The sequence below is a fragment of the Nilaparvata lugens genome, chromosome 1 (assembly GCF_014356525.2).
Source record: "Nilaparvata lugens isolate BPH chromosome 1, ASM1435652v1, whole genome shotgun sequence".
Taxonomy (NCBI): domain Eukaryota; kingdom Metazoa; phylum Arthropoda; class Insecta; order Hemiptera; family Delphacidae; genus Nilaparvata; species Nilaparvata lugens.
Genome location: NC_052504.1, coordinates 94,223,287 through 94,244,121, shown reverse-complemented (window position 1 = coordinate 94,244,121; position 20,835 = coordinate 94,223,287). Strand labels below are relative to the sequence as shown.

Here is a 20,835-nt window from a genome sequence, read left to right as displayed (position 1 = left end):
CCCTGGACCCCCGACTGGATTGTCCAAGAATGAGGTCAGCAGGCTCGCTTCGCTCGCCTGCATTTTTCATTTGAGCATTTTTATCATATGTTAGAACAATCCAGTCGGGGGTCCAGACTAAACGTCTGGCTAAACGGATATGGCGAGCGAAGTGAGCCTGACGGCTAGTAATATAATATTCCCAGGATTGAAGTAGCAGTGCCCAATCAATTTTTCCGCGATAAATGCGTTTAAATCTTCAACTTGGTGCCAACCTAACAAAGTCAACTCAACTTAATGCCAATCTGACAAAATTATTAATTTAGTTGCCAGTTAACAACTGTTTCGAAGAGGTACTCTATCTAGATTATAGTTCTGTAGTAACATATGATATGGAAATTTCAATTATAATTAAGAGATTGGGAGAAGAAGAATATACATGCTAAAAGACGAACTTTAAACCCTTAAAAACAACCCTTAGAGTTAAAATATTGCCAAAAGATTTCTTAGTGCGCCTCTAAAGGGCCAACTGAACATACCTATCAAATTTGAACGTTTTTGGTCCGGTAGATTTTTAGTTATGCGAGTGAGTGAGTAAGTGAGTGAGTGAGTGATTGAGTCAGTCAGTCAGTCAGTCAGTGAGTGCCATTTCGCTTTTATATATATATATATATATATATATATATATATATATATATATATATATATATATAGAGAGAGAGAGAGAGAGAGAGATGAGCACACAACAGTTTTGTAAAATTGAAATATTTTCGATCCACGAAAAAATTCCAATACTGTATTTTTGAATTGGAAACGTTGAATTATTTTTCAAACAAGAATTGACTTTGTTTTGATCTTGTTAATTTGAAAAGTTTTCAAGTGCGCTAAGCTTTCATGTGATGTACTTGTCTCAATTCTTCATGTTTGTGCTTTTCTTGCTGTTCAATGTGACATAAGTCTCAGAGATCTCAAGGTTATTGAGGATTAAAACTCTCAATAGCCAAGGTGTTGTCACGGATATCATTAAAAACATAACCGCCGTAGATGGTATTTTACTAGCTCATTACCCAGCTCTGTTGATGACTTTAACTGAGTCTGTGGTTAAGATTCAGTGTCCAAGCTTCATTCTCTCCAATTAGGCCGAGTAAACCAAGGTCGGTTTATCACTGAACTTCATGAAATATGGGATTGAGCGTCACTTGGAATCATTTGCCTTAGCTATTTCCATAAAGGCCAGCGGATATCCGGATGATATTGTTCCGTTTAATATTACCGTGGTTTTAGAGTACTCTAATCACGGAGAAACTAATAGTTCTCATAGAAAATTTTGAATAATAAGTAGTGTATTCGAAAAGAGAACTGAGAAAACGACATGTTTATTTTAGTCATGGAATAATGGAAGTATTGCTTTCTTCAATTATTTGAGCAGTAGACTTGTGATAATGAAAACCGTATCCTACTAAGGAAAAGCTCTTATTTGATTTTAAATCTTGTGATCCTCATACTCTCCTGATTCTGCAAGATATCAAGTCTACACAATCCTTTATTCTCTTTGCAAATAACAACTTATTCCTCCTTTTTTATTGACCGAGCGAAGTGAGGTCTAAGATTCAAGTCGACGGTTTGGCATTTCTCTTAATGTTTAAATGTTATATGTTTATAGTTGCGCATTTACGGCGAAACGCGGTAATAGATTTTCATGAAATTTGAAGGTATGTTCCTTTTTAATTGCGCGTCGACGTATATACAGGTTTTTGGAAATTTTGCATTTCAAGGATAATATAAAAGGAAAAAAGGAGCCTCCTTCATACGCCAATATTAGAGTAAAAATCAGACTATAGAATTATTCATCATAAATCAGCTGACAAGTGATTACACAGATGTGTGGAGAAGCCAGTCTATTGCTGTATTTCCATAAGGTCTGTAGTTTCAATCGGGTACTTGTGGATGAGAATACTGCGTGAGGTCTACTGTTCACAGAACTACTAGTTTAATTGTGAATATCGTGGCACCGAGCATCGCTCGTTATTTTTATTTATTGATAAACAGAGCCATGAACCTCTATCTACTTAGTAGGCTGTGACAGAACACAATTCACTTTGGACTATTTATGTGCCAAAATCAAGGAATTGAAGAAGTTTTGGGCAATTGTTTCTCTTTCCAAATATCGTGTTTGTGACTGTTCTAATAAATAAAAAAATAAAAAAAAATAAATTCTCTAAAATGATCGTGTTTATATTTCACAGCTACGTCATCTTATGAATTTCGGGGATGCGATATTTTGATTTTTCCACATACTCACTTTTTTACTATCCACAGCTGTTTCAGCCAAGGATGAATTATCATTTTAATGTCATTCAGCGAGTTTTCTCAAGGATGAGACCTAGTGCAATCGAATCTTTATATCATGAACCTACTATGTTCCAAATTTCGTGAAAATCGTTAGAGCCGTTTTCGAGACCGTTAAACATAAATCACCAGATATGAAAATAACCAGATATATAAATAATACAGAAATTGCTCGCTTAATATAATAGGATTTAATCAAATTCATTAGGCTCATATTTGAATTCAATTCATTAAATTCCTATTTATTTTGGATTATTGGTTTATTGTGTATCCTGAAGATCTTAACAAAATATTCTATTGATTTCAAAGAATTGTTAATTGTTTTACGTCTGCATCAAGATTACTCTGTTTTGTTTTCTAGACGTGATTCCACAACAGTAATTTTCATGGTCAAAGTCAAAATAATAACTAATGAACGTGTACGCTTATCTCAAGCGCAATTGAACGTAATAGGTCTCACGGTTTTCTGCTAGAAAATCACCTCTCTCTCTCTAGAGGCCAGCGTCTACAAACAATCCTTAAACTTGAACGTGATCGGCCAAAAGGTTGTGAATCAACAGGTGAACTCAGATAAGGCGACTATTGTTGGATTACCAAAGTTCGTTTCATGAATTGTTGTACTAATTTCAACAGTTATAATCATACGAGAGTACCTATACCATAGAGAAACAATAGCGTAAGTGTATGAAATAAACTATTCAAGTTTATGCTATTGTTTCTCTATGCTACTACTAATTTAAAAATTCTTTCTACTTGAAATCAAGTCTCTTCTTCTCTATTCTGTATTCTTTATCCCAACGAAATCACATAGCATCAATTATGAAAATTATAAATATCTTTAATCTTGGATTGAGACTACCAATTTGTTTTAATAATGATTATTATAAACGAAAATCCCAATTGAATGCTGTAAAACATCCCGAAAACTTCTGCTACTGCAAATGTTGGTTGAAAACAGGGTAAACTCTAGCTGAAATTGTTAAATCTTTCATAAAATAAAAGAAACTGAATCAAGTTAATTATCAATTAATAATTCTGTATACACTGCATTCAAACACCCACAGTTCAGTGCCTACTCTGTTTGGCTTATCAATCACTCCAACAAATGCATCCTCAATAACCCCTACACTTTTATTACTCTCTACTTCTATCTCATTGCATTTTTTATCAATTGATCTGCACATCCTAGCAGATTGATTGTATCTTTTACATCCATTTGATGACTGCTTACTTACTTAATCGAAGCCTCTTCTACTTGCGGTGTAGAGTTGGCTTATCAATCACTTCAACAAATGAATCCTCAATAACCCCTACACTTTTATTACTCTCTACTTCTATCTCATTGCATTTTTTATCAATTGATCTGCACATCCTAGCAGATTGATTGTATCTTTTACACCTATTCGATGACTGCTTACTTACTTAATCGAAGCCTCTTCTACTTGCGGTGTAGATTTTACGAGAGATTTCCATCTATCACGATCCTGCGCCAATCACTCTCCAATCACCACCCCTAGACTCCAAATTTCTCCGGAGGTCATCAAACAATCTCGATGACTGCTACTATTCAAAAATTATTTGTCAGCCCAAGTTATTCAAATAATTTGTTTCAACTTCAGATACTGTTTTTGGTGAGATATAGTGATATTTATCCTTAATAAATAATATCCTTATATAATGATATAGTATTGTTGAAACATGTTTTTAACTTTTTAATGAATTCGTGATATTTTCAGACAATAAAGTGTTTTATTACCAATTCGCTATTGAATTTGTGAGGTAAATTTTGTAATTAATCGAATTATTATCGTTGTCACATTTCTCTCGCTAATGATGTCATCTCAAGATTGACTCATTAAGATTGTTAGATGATTGTATAGACGTGCTTCTTGTTATCAAAGGACAGAGTTCAATTCATTATTAAAATTCAAATTTCATGTCATGAGAAGAAAGAAAACAAAATTTGAACAAATCGGAATGACGAAAAACTAAACAGGAAAACAACAAACATTAGTATGTTACTCTCCATGAATGAATGTGTTTTTTTAGTTCGTTGTAACTGTTGACTGATAGAAGCTTTGACTCTACTGGAGTTTCTAAGAAATACCTTTTTCATAATATTTGACCAATAAGGTGTAATTTCCATCAAGGTCCTTGTTCTCTCCGAAGAGCCATCATTATAGTCTCATTACCGTAAGTCAGTGTTCGGCATGACACATCAGATGAGTCATGGAAGATGTATTTCCCTTTCCAATGAAAAGACAAGGTGCCGGTTGCACAACAATCGATTAAATTTTACGCGTGATTAATTCCACGAGAACCAATCAGAGAAGCCTTTTTTTAAAAAACGCCTTTTCTGATTGGTTCTCGTGGAATTAATCACGGTTTTATTTTAACCGGCTGTTGTGCAACCATGGGCGTAAAACCAATCAGAGAAGCCTTTTTTTAAAAATGCCTTTCTGATTGGTTCTCGTGGAATTAATCACGGTTTTATTTTAACCGGCTGTTGTGCAATCATGGGCGTAAAACCTGGGGGGACGCGTCCCACCCAATATTTTATGGTATATGCTGTGTCCCCCAGAAAAATTTATTGAAGATTCAAACTATGGCAGGTAATCAAAACAAACAATACAACTAATGCTGTTTTACTATGCAGGTTTTTTGTAAATAATTTTTATTCAGTAAAACTTGAAACTATTAACTCGGAATTTTATTTACTTACCCATTAATTTACCACTGCCGAATAAGAGGATTTAAAACCGTTTTGAAGTAAAATATGCCATTTTAAACCAACACCATTTTAATAAGCTATTTTAAAAAAAAACCTTTGCTGGGGGGCACCCCCCAGAACCCCCATTGCGTCCCTCCCAATGTAAAACAGCAATCTACGCCAATGTGTGCAACCAATATTGTCGTACCACAGATTTACTAAAAATCGAGATACCAGTTTCGGTTGTTATACCATTATAAATCTCTGGTGAACTAGATCTAAAGTAAAGAGCAGCAGTATTCATACTGATGGCCCAGCACTGCAATTGGTGGAAGCCGTGACCTATCAGGGTGAACGTTGTCTGCCATTGGCCTAAGACAAGCGAAGCCCCTCCCTCTTAATGAACCGCTGATTTTCTCCTATTAGCTTCGCTCATTTCTCCCTTGATCACGCCCACTCTACAAGAGAAATGACATCAGATGATCAAAAAGATTTTTTTTTATTTATTTGTGAATACTATAATTTTACATGTCATATAAATATGATCGGGATAGAACAGCAGGCTTAGCCCAGAACTATTCTACTCTCAAATTTTGATAACGTGACCAATAAAAGGTTATATTTTTACTGTTGAAAGTTCAAGTCCAATTTTCGTCTGAAAATATATGAGCTATAGTAAGGTTCACGTTATAATGACAGTAGAGTAAGATAGGAGATCAACGTTGCCGATCCTCGTCTTGTCAATGCCTTCTATAGACGATAGCTGATACAGGTTTATTGAAGTGATATTAACTGTTCATTCTCATTTCAAATAATCAATTATATTTTATTAATCAAGAAATTATATTTCCAAATAATTCTATAATGAATTTTCATGATTAAGATGAAATATTCTGTTAATTAATAATTATTAATTCTTCATTTTTGAAAGACGAACTGGCAACAGAGCAAAGCGAGAAAGAGAAAGCGCTATACGCTTTATTGAATGATAGACAAGGATAGCAATACCATTGCCAACCAAGCACTGTCATTATAACGTGGAACTCACTATGGAAATTTTGAATTAGGAGGATTAATTATTGGCGATATTCCATTCTCAGCTTTTTCGTTACCAGATCAGAGTAATGAAAGTTGTTTATCAAAGTTTTCAACTCCTGCCAATGCCAATAAAGTCATATACTTGATGTGATTCAATAAATTCAGTTTGCCTTTTTTCTCAATCAATTATTTATTAGAGTGATGGATTTATCGTATTTGTCATTTGAAGAGTTGATATTCGCATGTGAGAATTTATAGATCACTTCAAAATTTAGATAATCCTTATAAATATGAGTTGGGCTAGGCGCACACCAGTTAGTCAAGACAAGACAAGACATGATCAGACACGTTCAGTCACAATACTTCACATTGTTGCTTATGACGCAACTCACACTGATTAGTCATTGCAAATAGACATGTCTTCATGAGCAACTATGTGAAGTATTGTGACTGAACGTGTCTGATCCTGTCTTGTCTTGTCTTGTCTTGACTAACTGGTGTGTGCCTAGCCTTCACGAACACTTCTCATTCTACCAAAGATGACTGCATAAGTGAATCTCAGTATTAAATAGTTCATTTCACACATACATCAAGCACAATGATACCAGAGATGAACGAAAATATAGTTTTCCTACAGATACCTTGAAAAGTGACCATTTCTGCACTGATTGCAGGCCGCAAAGAATCACTTTTCCGCACTAGTGCGCAAAGTGAGTACTTTGCGTACTCCAGATTTGCAGCATGACAATGCAAAATAGTTAGTAGGTTATATGGAGCACCAGTGCAGCAAAATCAAAATTAAGTTGGTAACACTCATAGTGAGACCCACGATATAATGGCAGTGGAGAACAGCGTTGCCTTGCCATTATGTGCCTTCATTATAGTCATTACAATGCTTACATAACATAAACCCCCTTCAAGCAGTCACATAAGTTTTCAATTGAATTACTAACCATTATAATTCAATTATTATTATTCAATTTTAAATAAATTAAGGTTTTTATTAATAATAAAATTACACAGAAAAACATTTGATGGGTTTCAGTGAATTTTACCCATAATTACCCACTTTTCATATTCAATGGTAACTGTAGGAAAAATTTAATGTGAAATACGTGCGCAAAGTTCGTTTGCTGCACTCAAGAAACCATTACTCCGCACTCGCCTATGGCTCGTGCGTAAACGTTTCTTTCGGTGCAGCAAACTGTCACTTTGCGCACTAGTTGCACAAATAACTATTTCGTTTCGCTGTGCTGATACGGTAACAGAGTAACAGTAGGCCTACGGTTTTGGAAACAGTTCACAAAATTGAAAAAAAAACTTGAGGTCATCTGTTATTTGCTCTGCTCTCCTGAAAGACATCCATTTCTAACTTGAATACCTTGTCGATCTGAAGTTTATATCATCGCAGCATTCCATGGAACAGGTTTCATGTGGTGCAACATAATATCAGGCTGGGCGGAATGAATGAAATTCGGCAGAAACTTGCATCTACTGTGTTGACTAGCAGATGAAGAAGAAGAAGAAGAGGAAGAAGAAAAAAATTGAGGAGAAAAAGAAGAAAAAGTTTTTTCAATTAAAGTCAAAAACTTAATATATCAACCAGCTCTCAATATATGTTAGCACAGAATTAATAATAGCAGTTTATAGGAGTATTATATAGGAGTTATAGGAGTTTTATAGGAGTTTTTATAAAGAGTCAATTATAGGAGTTTTCTCTGATGTTAGGTAGAATTAATGTTTCTGTTTTGTAACTACTTCGATATCAGACAAATAGTCGTCCCTTGGTTTCTGGTTTTATTCCTTATATTCTCTAATTTTCCTTACATATTATATTATTTCCACTGTTTTACTTCACCTATCAGAGAAGGTTCAGCTGAGAGTGTTGGATATGATGCTTGTATTCAATTGTATCAGAACATTGTGGAGCTTCGAAGGTAGCGTAGAAGGTGGAAAGAATCGGAGACATTTATTTTCAACTACCTTCTCCACTCTGTAATCTATTTTCAGCTTCGATGCCTTCCCTGCTTCACTCTACCTACTCATCTAACTTTTCTGCTTCACTCTCTCTTCTCCACTACAGTGTGCATTGACCCTCATGAATTTTATTTATTTATTTATTCATTTTTTTATTCACAATATCACAATACAAAACAACAGGTAATGACCCAAATAATATGTTTCCTTAACACAACAATAAGTACAGTATACAGTTCAATCAAAACAAAAAAGATACTAAAACTAATGGGTGCTTGAAAAGAAAAAAAAATTAGAAAACTACTTCTAAAACATACCTTAATAGAGTCGATGGTGAAAATGAATATATGAAGTGATGAAGGAGAGGTGTTATCAATAAAGATGATAAGAGAGCATGCAGTCTCATAAAGATGACTAGCCGTCAGGCTCGCTTCGCTTGCCATATTCGTCTAGCCAGGGAGCTCCGCCCCCTGGACCCCTGACTGGATCGTCCAAGAATGAGATCAGCAGGCTCGCTTCGCTCGCCTGCATTTTTCATTAGGGCATTTTTATCATATGTTAGGACAATCCAGTCGGGGGTCCAGACTAAACGGCTGGCTAAACGGATATGGCGAGCGAAGCGAGCCTGACTGCTAGTAATATAATATTCCCAGGATTGAAGTAGCAGTGCCCAATCAATTATTCCGCGATAAATGCTTTTAAATCTTCAATTTGGTGCCAACCTAACAAAGTCAACTCAACTTAAGGCCAACCTGACAAAATTATTAATTTAGTTGCCAGTTAACAACTGTTTCGAAGAGGTACTCTATCTAGATTATAGTTCTATAGTAACATATGATATGGAAATTTCAATTATAATTAAGAGATTGGGAGAAGAAGAATATACATGCGAAAAGACGAACTTTAAACCCTTAAAAACAACCCTTAGAGTTAAAATATTGCCAAAAGATTTCTTAGTGCGCCTCTAAAGGGCCAAGTGAACATACCTACAAAATTTGAACGTTTTTGGTCCGGTAGATTTTTAGTTATGCGAGTGAGTGAGTGAGTCAGTCAGTCAGTCAGTCAGTCAGTCAATCAGTGAGTGAGTGCCATTTCGCTTTTATATATATATAGATCAATGATAAGATAAGGGTGATGATGATAATAATAACTGCCAGCAAAGAACTTGGAAATAAGGGGTAAGTAGGAATAAAATGAATTTGAATGTGCAAATGAAGGAAAACTAAAGTCAAAAGAGTGATATTTTCATAATGATGAAAATATTTGCGAAAATTATGGCTGCTGATTAAAAATTCAGTTATTCTAATTCTCTCAGAAATATCGTTATTTTATTGTTCGCTTGAAACTTAATGGGCCATCAGAAAACACGTCCATCCCACATCAAAGTCTGTTCAACTATCTTGGCATGTGGTTGTGGGGGGGGGGGGGGTAATATGCACTAACTGTCCTCAACAGCGTGTATTTTAACCATCTCAACAGCGCGGTTTCCTCTTCATTCATTAATTTATTGATTGAAGCAATCATATATAATATTCTTCAAGCTGCTTCATTTTCAATATTGACATTTTTTTCCAATTTGTAGGGATTCGAGTGAAATATTTTTGTTTTTTATCAGTTTTAAATATCAAAATTCAAAATTTTTAGTTTAGTCATTAGTTTTGAAGTGGAAATTGGACTTTTTGAAGTGAAAGTGAAATCTTAACCTTACTCTTTTTTGAAACTTTTATTTGTAAAAATTTGGGAGAAGACAGTTTTGGGCTATGCCTGTTGTCTTCGCCCAATCATATTATATTCATTATAATTATGATTTGTAATAATTGTCAATGAAATAAATAAATAAATAATAAATGTCCAAATGCGTCAGCTGTTGTATTAATATTCTGTATACTGATTTCCTGTTGAATTTGTGTCTGTGCAGCATGGGGGAATCGATACCATTGCCAGACCGCAAGCGGCAGCTGGTGACGCAGCAGTCGACCGTGTGGAGCCGCAGGCAGCATGCGGTCTGCGTGCGACGAGCGTGCAAACGATATGGCACCACTGTCATTCTTGACAATCTGAACATGACCGTGCCCAAGGGGACCATGTGAGTCAATCAATAACTCACCAACTTGTAAACACTGGAAAGCTGCGTTTACACCAAAGTTGTTAACAAAATGTTGATAACTCAATCATTATAGCTGTGGGTAGATGACACAAGTTGATAAGTCACATTTTTGACCATATTGAGTTATGCATATGGATGTGTTCAGAAAAAATAGATCTATAAGATGGTATAACTAAATATGTTGTATCTCTGTAAATAGCTGAGATATAGGCCTTGCTCAAGCCTGATAGATCATTTTCTTCCAATCCCTAAGTTGACAAATATTGATAAGTACATATATCTCAACACTCTTCTACCGGTTTGTATTATAATCCAATTTTCAAAAGATGGCAAAATTTGATAAGCGTATGTACTGGTAGGCTATTATAAAATCTGAAAATCAATACCTATATTGAGAACTACATAACCCATACAACTTTGCAAACAGTTCAAGTTTGGTTAACTTGATCAATACTTGTAAATAATATCAATTAATTGTTAAAAAATATATTCAATTTTCTTAATAATCGATTTTTAAGATATTTCCTATACTGTTACATTGTGATTTGAAACATGGCAAAACATGATATCTCTGACATCACTTGCAAAAATTCTCAATAGTTAATTTAAATAAATGTTTTATTCCTTGATATTTTATATTTAAATAGTCAAAGATCAGCTGATTATATTAGTGTAAAATGGGTATGAAAAAATATGATAGATAATTTTTGCAGCTATGCCAAACTTTCAAATTGCTCTCCTGAAAAGTTTACAAATCATGACTTATCAGCTTGTGTCATCTACCCACACTTCTATTAGATTGGACATAACTTATCATACACATGATGATCATATGCGTTTGTCAAGTTCCTTCCAATCTAATAGAATCTGTAAGGATTCAGATTTGGATTTGGTTTAAACGCGGCTTAAAACTGTATTGGTATTACCGTAATTTCAAAGTTGAATTATTGATCTTGAAGTATTCTCTTGGAGTAAAGTTGAAGTATCTTCTACAAGTGTGATATTTATGATCCTGGATTGAAACTATTTAGGAGAATTGTCACAACTACTTATCTTTCTTAAAAAATCAACAAACTGGTCATTACATTCTAATTAGTTACATTCCGGTGGTTATGAACCATCATTATGAATTATAAATAGCTAATTATATTTCTCGGTCCTAGCATACTTATCAATAATTGCTTTAAGTATCATCCATCAGGCTGGAATTGGATTTATTGAATTATAATTGAATTTCTCCGCCATTCTTGTATACTAACATCATAATAAATCATTTTTGAGCATAAAATATTAAGGCTGTGCAAAGGCTAAGAATAAACTTTCTACTCGTGATATTTTTCAAAGTTTTTTGATTTTTATATCATCAAGCTATCAAAATGAAAAAGTTTTCTCAGGAAAACATTTTTTTCCGATCATTATACTTTTTGAGATATGAGCGCCTAAAGTTTAAATTTTTGGGACAGAACATTTTAAATTCGGTAAGAGATAAATCCATGAAATTCAGAGGATAGATTCTTCATGGTATTGTTGATCTAGTAAAACAAAAATTTTCTGAAAATATCAATTTTTAAGATAGTCAATTTACTAGAAATAACCAAAAATAACTTTTAGTTGAGTTAATTTTGGTTATTTTTGGTTAATTGAATAACTTTTCCAAAAATTGATATTTTCATAAAATTTTTGTTTTACTAGATCAACAATACCATGAAGAATCCATCCTCTAAATCTCATGGTTTTATATCGTACCGAATTTGAAATGTTCTGTCCCACTAAAAATTCAAACTTCAGTCGCTCATATCTCAAAGAATAATGATCGGAAAAAAATGTTTTCTTCGGAAAACTTTTTCATTTTTATAACTTGATGATATACAAATCGAAAAACTTTGAAAAATATCACGAGTAAAAAGTTTATTTTTAGCCTTTGCACAGCCTTAAAGCCCAAAACTGTTCCTTTCCCAAATTTGGTAGAAATTGTCCAAAAATAGGTTATGCTTATCACTCCATAAGTTGTGTCCAATTTTGAGTCCAAAATTTGAATGGACTGGGAATTTAAAATATTTAGATGAGTTGAAAACCAAATAAAATAGAAATATTCCACTAAATCATCACTGATAACTGAAAAATACTAATTTGAAAAATATAATTTAAATTATCAGATATTTCTGAGCAATATGCTGTTTCCAAGCTATGATCAATCTTGCTTTGGGATTCAGGAGAGCCATGGTTAAATTGTAATTTTCTTTGTTGTAGTTCGGAAACTGTGTTACTTGTAAATGTTTGAAAAAACACTTACTTTTCTTGGCGTATTTACTTTACTTTTACTTTTCTTGGCGTTTTTACTTTACTTTTACTTTACTTTACTTTCACTTTAATTTACTTTTCTTGGAGGAATCTAAATTCACAAATTTTAGCTCATATATATTTTTGTACAGAACTTTGAACTTTAACTTTCCTCAGTAAGAACATAACCTATTTTTTCGAACATTTTATTATTTATCAAAATTTGGGAACAGAATAGTTTTGGGCTATGCCTGTTGTTCTATCCCGATCATATTCATATGATAACTTTGTTGAAGTTCTGACACTTTGTTACTAGTAAATATTTGAGAAAACACTTACTTTTTTGGAGTCTAGAGGAATGCATTTCACTCCTGAAGAGGAGCTTCATCCAGAGGCTGATGAAGCTCCTCTTCAGGAGTGAAATGCATTCCTCAAGACTCCAAAAAAGTAAGATTTTTCTCAAATATTTACTAGTAACACAGTGTCAGAACTTCAACAAAGTTATTATATAGTGTTTCGTCATGGAAAGCAACTTCAATATTCATATGATTCGTAATTGTATCAAAAAATAAATAAATAAAATGCATTCCACTCCTGAAGAAAAGCGTCATCAGCCTCATTATTTTCTCATTACAGTTATGGTCTGCTGGGAGCTAGCGGCTGCGGTAAAACTACACTACTCAGCTGCATTGTGGGACGTCGACGGTTGAACAGCGGAGAGATCTGGGTGCTGGGAGAAAACCTGGCTCAAAAGGGAGTGGAGTACCAGGCCCTAGAATAGGTTACATGCCTCAGGTGGGAAAATATTCCTTATAATAGATAAATTGAATATTCTTTTTTTTTTCTTTCAGGGCTACTCTTAAATATAAACAAAAATAGAAATATTGAATAAAAATACTAAGAAATCGTCAAAAACCACAGATTTATTGACACTGGTGTAACAACCGAAACCGGTCTTTCAATAAATCTCTGTTTTTTGACGATTCGTTAGTATTTTTATTTAATATGAATAATTGCTACAATATCAACTTCTCAACTACACAAAAAGGGAAAAATAGAAATCTGAGTACCCTTTTTAAAATTATTTACTCATTTCAATTTTAAAAAGGGTACTTATATTTCTATTTTTATTTATATTGAATATTCTTATGATAGTCTAGACTTTTCTGGGTACCGTTATGGTAGGGTCTAGAAAAGTATAAATTATTGATTAAATATCCCTCTAGACTCTAGACTTAGAGTCTTAAATATAAATAAAAATTTAAAATTATTCACTCACTTCAATTTTAAAAAGGGTACTTATATTTCTATTTTTATTTATATTTAATATTCTTTATCATAGTCTAGACTTTTCTGGGTACCAGCATAGTAGGCTCTAGAAAAATATGATTTCTTGATTAAATATCCCTCTAGACTCTAGACTTGGAGTCCCTTGAAGATTGTCGAGTGGTATAGTAGACCTATGGCTAGTCCTATGAGAGTTTTAGGGCCGGTTTCCGAGCTCGGGATTCAGCTAAGTTCTAGACTTTAAACAGCTGGAGTCAGAAAATTAGCTTTCCAAAACGGGGCGTAGTCGCAGTTTTTATAACAATTGTCGCAGTTTTTATTTTATCATTTCTATAATTGGGACCGTTTTTCCTTGGCGAAATTGAACATTTCTAAATAATTCAAAATAGCTGAAACTTTACACCATTTTGTCTTTATTTCATTTTGTGTTTAATTTTCTAGTTTTTTGAAATTTAATTCGAACGTGACTTTGACAATGACTACGACTACGCCCCGTTTTGGAAAGCCAATTTTCTTACTCCAGCTGTTTAAAGTCTAGAACTTAGCCAAATCCCGAGCTCGGAAACCGACCCTAAGAGAATGGCTATGGCTAGTCCTATGGCTCAAACAAAAATCCTAAGATCCTAATTGCGACTATTGCATAAATTATCCCGATACACTCAAAAGTGTAATTTTTCCTCTTTCTTAATGCATGAGACTTCATGATAGCTCAGTACATGCGTTGCTTGATAATGGATTAGTCATTTTCTTCAATTTTCTTAGAGATATAAATTTATCACCATACAGGATTATTGCATAAATTATCACGATATACGGTACCCAAAAGTTAATTTTTTTCTCTTTCTTAATGCATGAGACTTCAAGATAGCTCAGTACATGCGTTGCTTGATAATGGATTAGTCATTTTCTTCAATATTCTTAGAGATATAAATTTATCACCATACAGGAAAAATACATAACAATTCGACTAGAACTATTATATTTGAATTGCTATTTTGTAATAATTCATTACTACAAAATTTAATGGATATTGTATTAAAATAAATTCTACAGTATGTCATAGTGCATATTATAAGGAGAAATTCCAATTAAAAATCAAGAATCACATGAAATGTAAGTATTCAGGGCTGCTTATTTTTATTTATAAAATTAAAACATATTTAATATTAATTATCATTTTTCGTGTTTTCAATCTGTTTTTTTATATTGAAAACTTTTCAAAAAAGGGTACTTTGATGGTATTTTATGAATCACATACCGTGAAGATACCTATTCTAATGCTCTAACTGGATGTTTCAATCTGGCAATCATTTTTATTTTATTTTTTACAAACATAAAATCACTTATTCTGTAACCCTTCACCTCTCCAATTTCTTTTGACATGAGATCCATTATCAAACATCATAAACTGTATGAAAGGTTTTCGTGTTATCCATCATTCTTGCTCTTGTTGCCCTGTCCCCTGCCATACCAAATCTTTATCTCTAAAAATTTCCTGATGCAAACAAATCTTGGATAGGTGTTCAACCAGTAACAATCTTTTATGTAGCTTCACAATCATCATAATATTGTTAATAACAATATTCATTCATTTATTCATAGACAATAGATACAATGCAGGTAAAAACAACAGGCATTCGCCCAAAACTGCTTTACACCTTCATTTAGGTCTGAATACACAGTCTAGAGGTTATGTGAATGATAACTTTATTCACACACTATTTTGAGTCCGAAAAATGTATGTACTACAATAATTTTGAATTTATCAGATTAATTAATTCCAAAATACAAATCCAAACAAAAAATAATCTAAATAAGGAATCTTCCTTCACAATTACAAAAAATATTAAAAATTCCACTTAAATCAACAAATTATACTTTTGTTAAAATTCTAATTCAATAGATTACCATAATCTTGTGGATAAAAATTTAAATATATTATCATAGCAATAACGGAATCGCCGCTACTATTGTCGGACCCAAGACCCAACTACATGTTTGAATATGCCATCAATGTACGAAGCATGTTGTGACAAAATAATTTAAAAGGGTACTGAGATTTATATTTTTATTCATATTAAAAGTACCGTAGCCCTAAAGAAAAGATACAACTATACATTTACTATAAATAGTAACTGTATACTCATCTATAAATAGTAACTGTATATATTATAGTAACTGTAGACCTAACCAGCAACTATATAGTGCCATAATACGTTTTTCCTTAAAAAATAGTTATTTGTGCAACTAGTGCGCAAAGTGACAGTTTGCTGCACCGAAAGAAACGTTTACGCCCGAGCCGTAGGCGAGGACGGTATGGCTTGTTGAGTGCAGCAGAGGAACTTTGCGCACGTATTTCACATTATGTTTTTCCTACAGATACCATTGAATATGAAAAGTGGGTAATTATGGGTAAAATTGCCTGAAATGCATCAAATGTATATCTGTGTAATTTTATAATTAATAAATGCAATAGAATGCAGTATGTGTGTTTGAGTGGCAGGGGGGGGGGCGGTGGCTGTGTGCTGAATGAGGTTGCTGTTGCTGTTGCTGTCATCCACTGCGCTCCAATATTCTTAAAACGTGCTAGACCCACAGTCACAGTTACCAACTTAATTTTGATTTTGCTGCACTGGTTCTCCATATAACCTACTAACTATTTTCCGTTGTCATGTTGCAAATCTGGAGTGCAGAAAAAAATTTTCCCGCACTAGAGCGGAAAAGTGATTCTTTGCGTTCTGTAATCAGTGCAGCAATGACCACTTTTCAACGTAACTGTAGGAAAAATAAATTATTAGCATTGTATTCAAAAAAAAACAACAACAATGCTTTCCATTTGACTGATACTGCCAGTTAATAGTGAATCTCTCTATAATTTTTATGTAATAAGCGTTCATAGAGCGCACTCAAATGTCGTTCAACTATGATCTCTCACTATAGTAAAATTCACTTAAATCTGGCAGCATTTCTAATGAACAACGTCCATGCTTCCAATTCAGCCAATTATTACGACATTTTGGAGTGACTATTCTCTAGAATAGCCAGTTTAGATATTTTTTTCCCTTTTTGTGTAGTTGAGGAGTTGATATTGTGGTAATTGTGTTGTTTTTCATTCAACAGTTTGGATATTATTTAATGCTGGCTGTTTAAGGTGGAACTTGCTATACTCAGTCCAGTAATGAAATTGAAAGTGTTATGGTAATAATAAATAGTTGAAATAAACAGCATGCGATCTAAGTGGACCGTCTCAACCGTTAACCGTCTCAACCGTCTCAACCGTTATTCAACTATGTCAAGGTCGTGCTCATATTCCATTAAACATCATTCTTCTTCGGTTACGTGATTTACGCTACGTTACATTTCATTAACTGGAAACTGGGCGGCTTTTGCTTTTTTATACATCAATTCATATTCAAATATCGTTTACGTCGCAGGAACGGTTATTCAAATGGGACGTGTTTTGGCAGAGAATGAGCCATTTCGAGTCAAAATGTTGTTCTAAAACTTGTGTTTCACCAGTTTTGAGTTTTTTTGATGGTAATCGTTTCAGAAGGAAGCATCAATAGAGTTTTATTGGAAGAAAATAAGAGAGACGAGTTCAGGGTACACTACTGGAGTTGGAAAAAATAAATTATAAAATATGTAGCCTAGAATAGAAATGTTCCTGTAATTCAACTTATTTATTTTCTTCTCCATAAAATGTTTTTCATTGAAGAATAATAGAATTGGAGAGAGCGGAAATCAGAGTTGAGAAAGTAATATATTATAAACTATACTGAATTATTGTAAATTTGCTTTTGTATCAGAGTATGATTTTGTTTGTTGTTGGTTATCCATCTTGTTTCCACTATTATTATCACTATTAAATTTTATAAAACTTTAAAGTGAAAAAGCACTCACATTATTTGATGTGGTGACGTCCGTTTCGTGCTGGTATCGCACATTTTCAAGCCAAACAGGAACTCCTTTGAACGGACGTCACCACATCAAATAATGTGAGTGCTTTTTCACTTTAAAGTTTTAAAACATTTAATAGTGATATGATTTTGTATTGATTTCTATTATGTATACTAAAAAAATTCTATCAATCCTGAGAATTAAAGTCAGTTTTCCTTTGCGATTAGGTCTACCATAAGTTTTTTTTATCCATGACAACTTTATTTTAGAGTGAATTATAATTTTTTGATAGAATTGGAGCTTACTTTCAGCATTTATTGCATGTCTAGGATATTATGAATTTATTATCTTACTTGACAATCTTATTATTATGAAACTCGATTATCAATATTTAAATCGTTTATTCTATTGGAAACTTAATACTGTAATAATAAAAGAGTAGGCATATCGTATAGGTCTACTTTCTACTTTATATACACATAATAATAGGCTACATTTGGTACCGTATCGACTGCATCACTTTATTATATTTTCATATCGTTTTACAGTAATATAGAATCATTATAGAGAAGCACAAAAATTATTAATTTTGATTTTATAATTTAAAATAATAATATTTCTTCATTAGGCTATAATTATTATATAGTCATTAGTATTTGAATGAGAGAAAGAGCTCAATCATTTACTTTTTTTTCTAATAAAGTTTTCAAGTTTCAATCAATTTTTTATTATTTTTAGGAAATAGCTCTATATGGCGAGTTCACCATAAGAGAGACAATGATCTACTTTGGATGGGTGGCCGGGATGACCACAAAGCAAGTAGTCGAGAAAATCGACTTTCTCGTTTCATTTCTGAAGCTGCCCAGTGCAAATAGATTGGTCAAGGCGTTGAGGTGAGTTCAATTTCAAATTAATACAATTTTCTATTCAATTATTAATTTCCAATTCTCTATTCATTCACTATTTTCCATTACAATTAAAAATTTTCAAACAATATTGCAGTTCAATAATAATGAGAGTATTTGCACTTATAGTGAGGTCCACGTTATAATGGCAGTGGAGAAATATAGAAAAACTAAGTTGTCGATTCTCTGCCTTGCCACTGACTTCTCTAGAGGATCTATGGTATATCCACTGTTCATTCTAGTCAAAAATTATCCGCCAAGAAAATATATTTCGTAATGATTCGAATCTCCATAATCGAGATTGAATATTTTGTTAATTAAAGATATTTCTACATTGTTGAAAAACAATCTGGCAACGTTGCGGAGGTGGTAAGGGATAGCGCTATCTGCTTCGTCGATTGATAGACAAGGATAGCAACACCAATGTTAATCAAAGATTGCCATTATAACGTGGACCTCACTATAGCTTTTTACTGACCTAATATTGAAAAATATATATATAAGTTGTGCGGGTAGCCTACCCTACTCCTTCTTCATTGAGGGTTTATTGAAGGGTTTAACTATAGAGAAAAGTTAGCTTTCCATTTGAATAAGAAACAGAATTTGAATAAATAAATAATTTATTTATTTTTTCACAGACTAACCATACAAATACAGTGTTGAATAAAAACACAAATATGTTGCCAATTTCTTCACTGATTTATTCGGTACACAACCATGGTTTCGTGACCACACCGGTCACATTTAAAACTGTGTAGAATTTGACAACATACGTGTGTTTTTATTTAATTGAAGAACGGTTCTACAATATTGACAATGACTCAGGCGAAATACAGTGTTACAGTTAAATAGAGATACATGCACAATATAATTACCTATTTTATGGTTCAAACATTAACATCCAATAGAAATTAAATACCAAATTAAAATAATGTCAGTTCAAGACAGAGCACGATTTCACTCTTCTTGTCTCTTATTAATGTCTCCACTCAGGGGTGCCCACTGCCCACAGCATGTTTTGATGTCGTAAGTTGCGACATGAGGCTAAATTTTGGGGGGATGTTTAAAAAAAACTATGGAAAATGGGAGATGACTTTTTCAATATACAGTTTTTAAGAATCTCTTTTCTGTATAGGGCTACTTTTAATAGAAATAGAAAGAAAACTGACATTCCAATTTAGTATTTGATTTGTATTGGATGTTAATATTTGAATTATAAAATACCTGTTCTTGATTGTTTGATAATCCACATGTAGTGTTGTGCAGGGGTGCCCATCCCCCCCATGGTTCATATCGCAAAATCCCCCCAAAATTTGGCATCCATTTAGGTTCTCAAAAACTAGAAATAGAAAGAAAAATAAAAATCTCAGCACCCTTTTGGAATTATTTAGTCACAAGTTTCGGACATTGATGCCACTTGAAAATGGCATCAATGTCCGAAACATGTTGTGATTAAATAATTCAAAAAGGGTGCTGAGATTTTTATTTTTCTTTCTATTTGTAGTTTTTGAGAACCTAAATGGATGCCAAATTTTGGGGGGATTTTGCGATATGGAGAACCATGGGGGGGATGGGCACACCTGTACAACACTACACGTGGATTATCAAACAATCAAGAATAATAGAATACTACTGCATAACTGAAAATTAATAAGATAAAAAATTGAATTAAGACATCAATAATTACAAATTAACAAAAATACTTGAATAAGAAAACCATATAACAATTATAGTTAGAACAATACTTCAAAGCATATTACCAAATTCCCAGGTACATCTACATCACATTATAATACTACTTTGGATTGGTACAGGTACTTTTGGACAGGTATTTTATAATTCAAATATTAACATCCAATAGAAATCAAATATTAAATTGGAATGTCAGTTCATGAGAGAGCACGATTCCAATCTTTATGTCTCTTATTAATGTCTCCACTATTTTTTGATTATCAAACAATCAAGAATAATAGAATACTACTGCATAACTAAAAATTAATAAGATGAAAAAAATTGAATTGAGACATCAATAGAATAATATTACAATTTAACAAAAATAATTGAATAAGAAAGCCATATAACAATTATAGTTCAAACAATACTTCAAAGCATATTACCAAATTTACAGGTACATTTACATCACATTATAATACTACTTTGGATTGGTAGAGGTACTTTTGGACAGGTACATTATTTTGAATTTGAATTACAAGATTTCAAGCTATTGAATAAACTTACAGGCATCCTAATGAGTATAATAATGGTAGTTAATAATATCCCATTATTATTTTCATGTACTATTAAGC

At 33.0% G+C, this 20,835-nt stretch overlaps 1 protein-coding gene across 1 annotated transcript in view; it reads left to right on the top strand.

Moving 5' to 3' along the window:
* The window catches only part of LOC111058783 (ABC transporter G family member 23), a 97,042-nt gene that overhangs the window by 53,376 nt on the left and 22,831 nt on the right, over positions 1 to 20,835 (top strand). Inside the window, 4 exon segments of the mRNA XM_039419461.1 lie at positions 9,972 to 10,139; positions 13,077 to 13,174; positions 13,177 to 13,235; positions 18,363 to 18,517. Coding sequence (XP_039275395.1) covers positions 9,972 to 10,139; positions 13,077 to 13,174; positions 13,177 to 13,235; positions 18,363 to 18,517 — 480 coding nt within the window.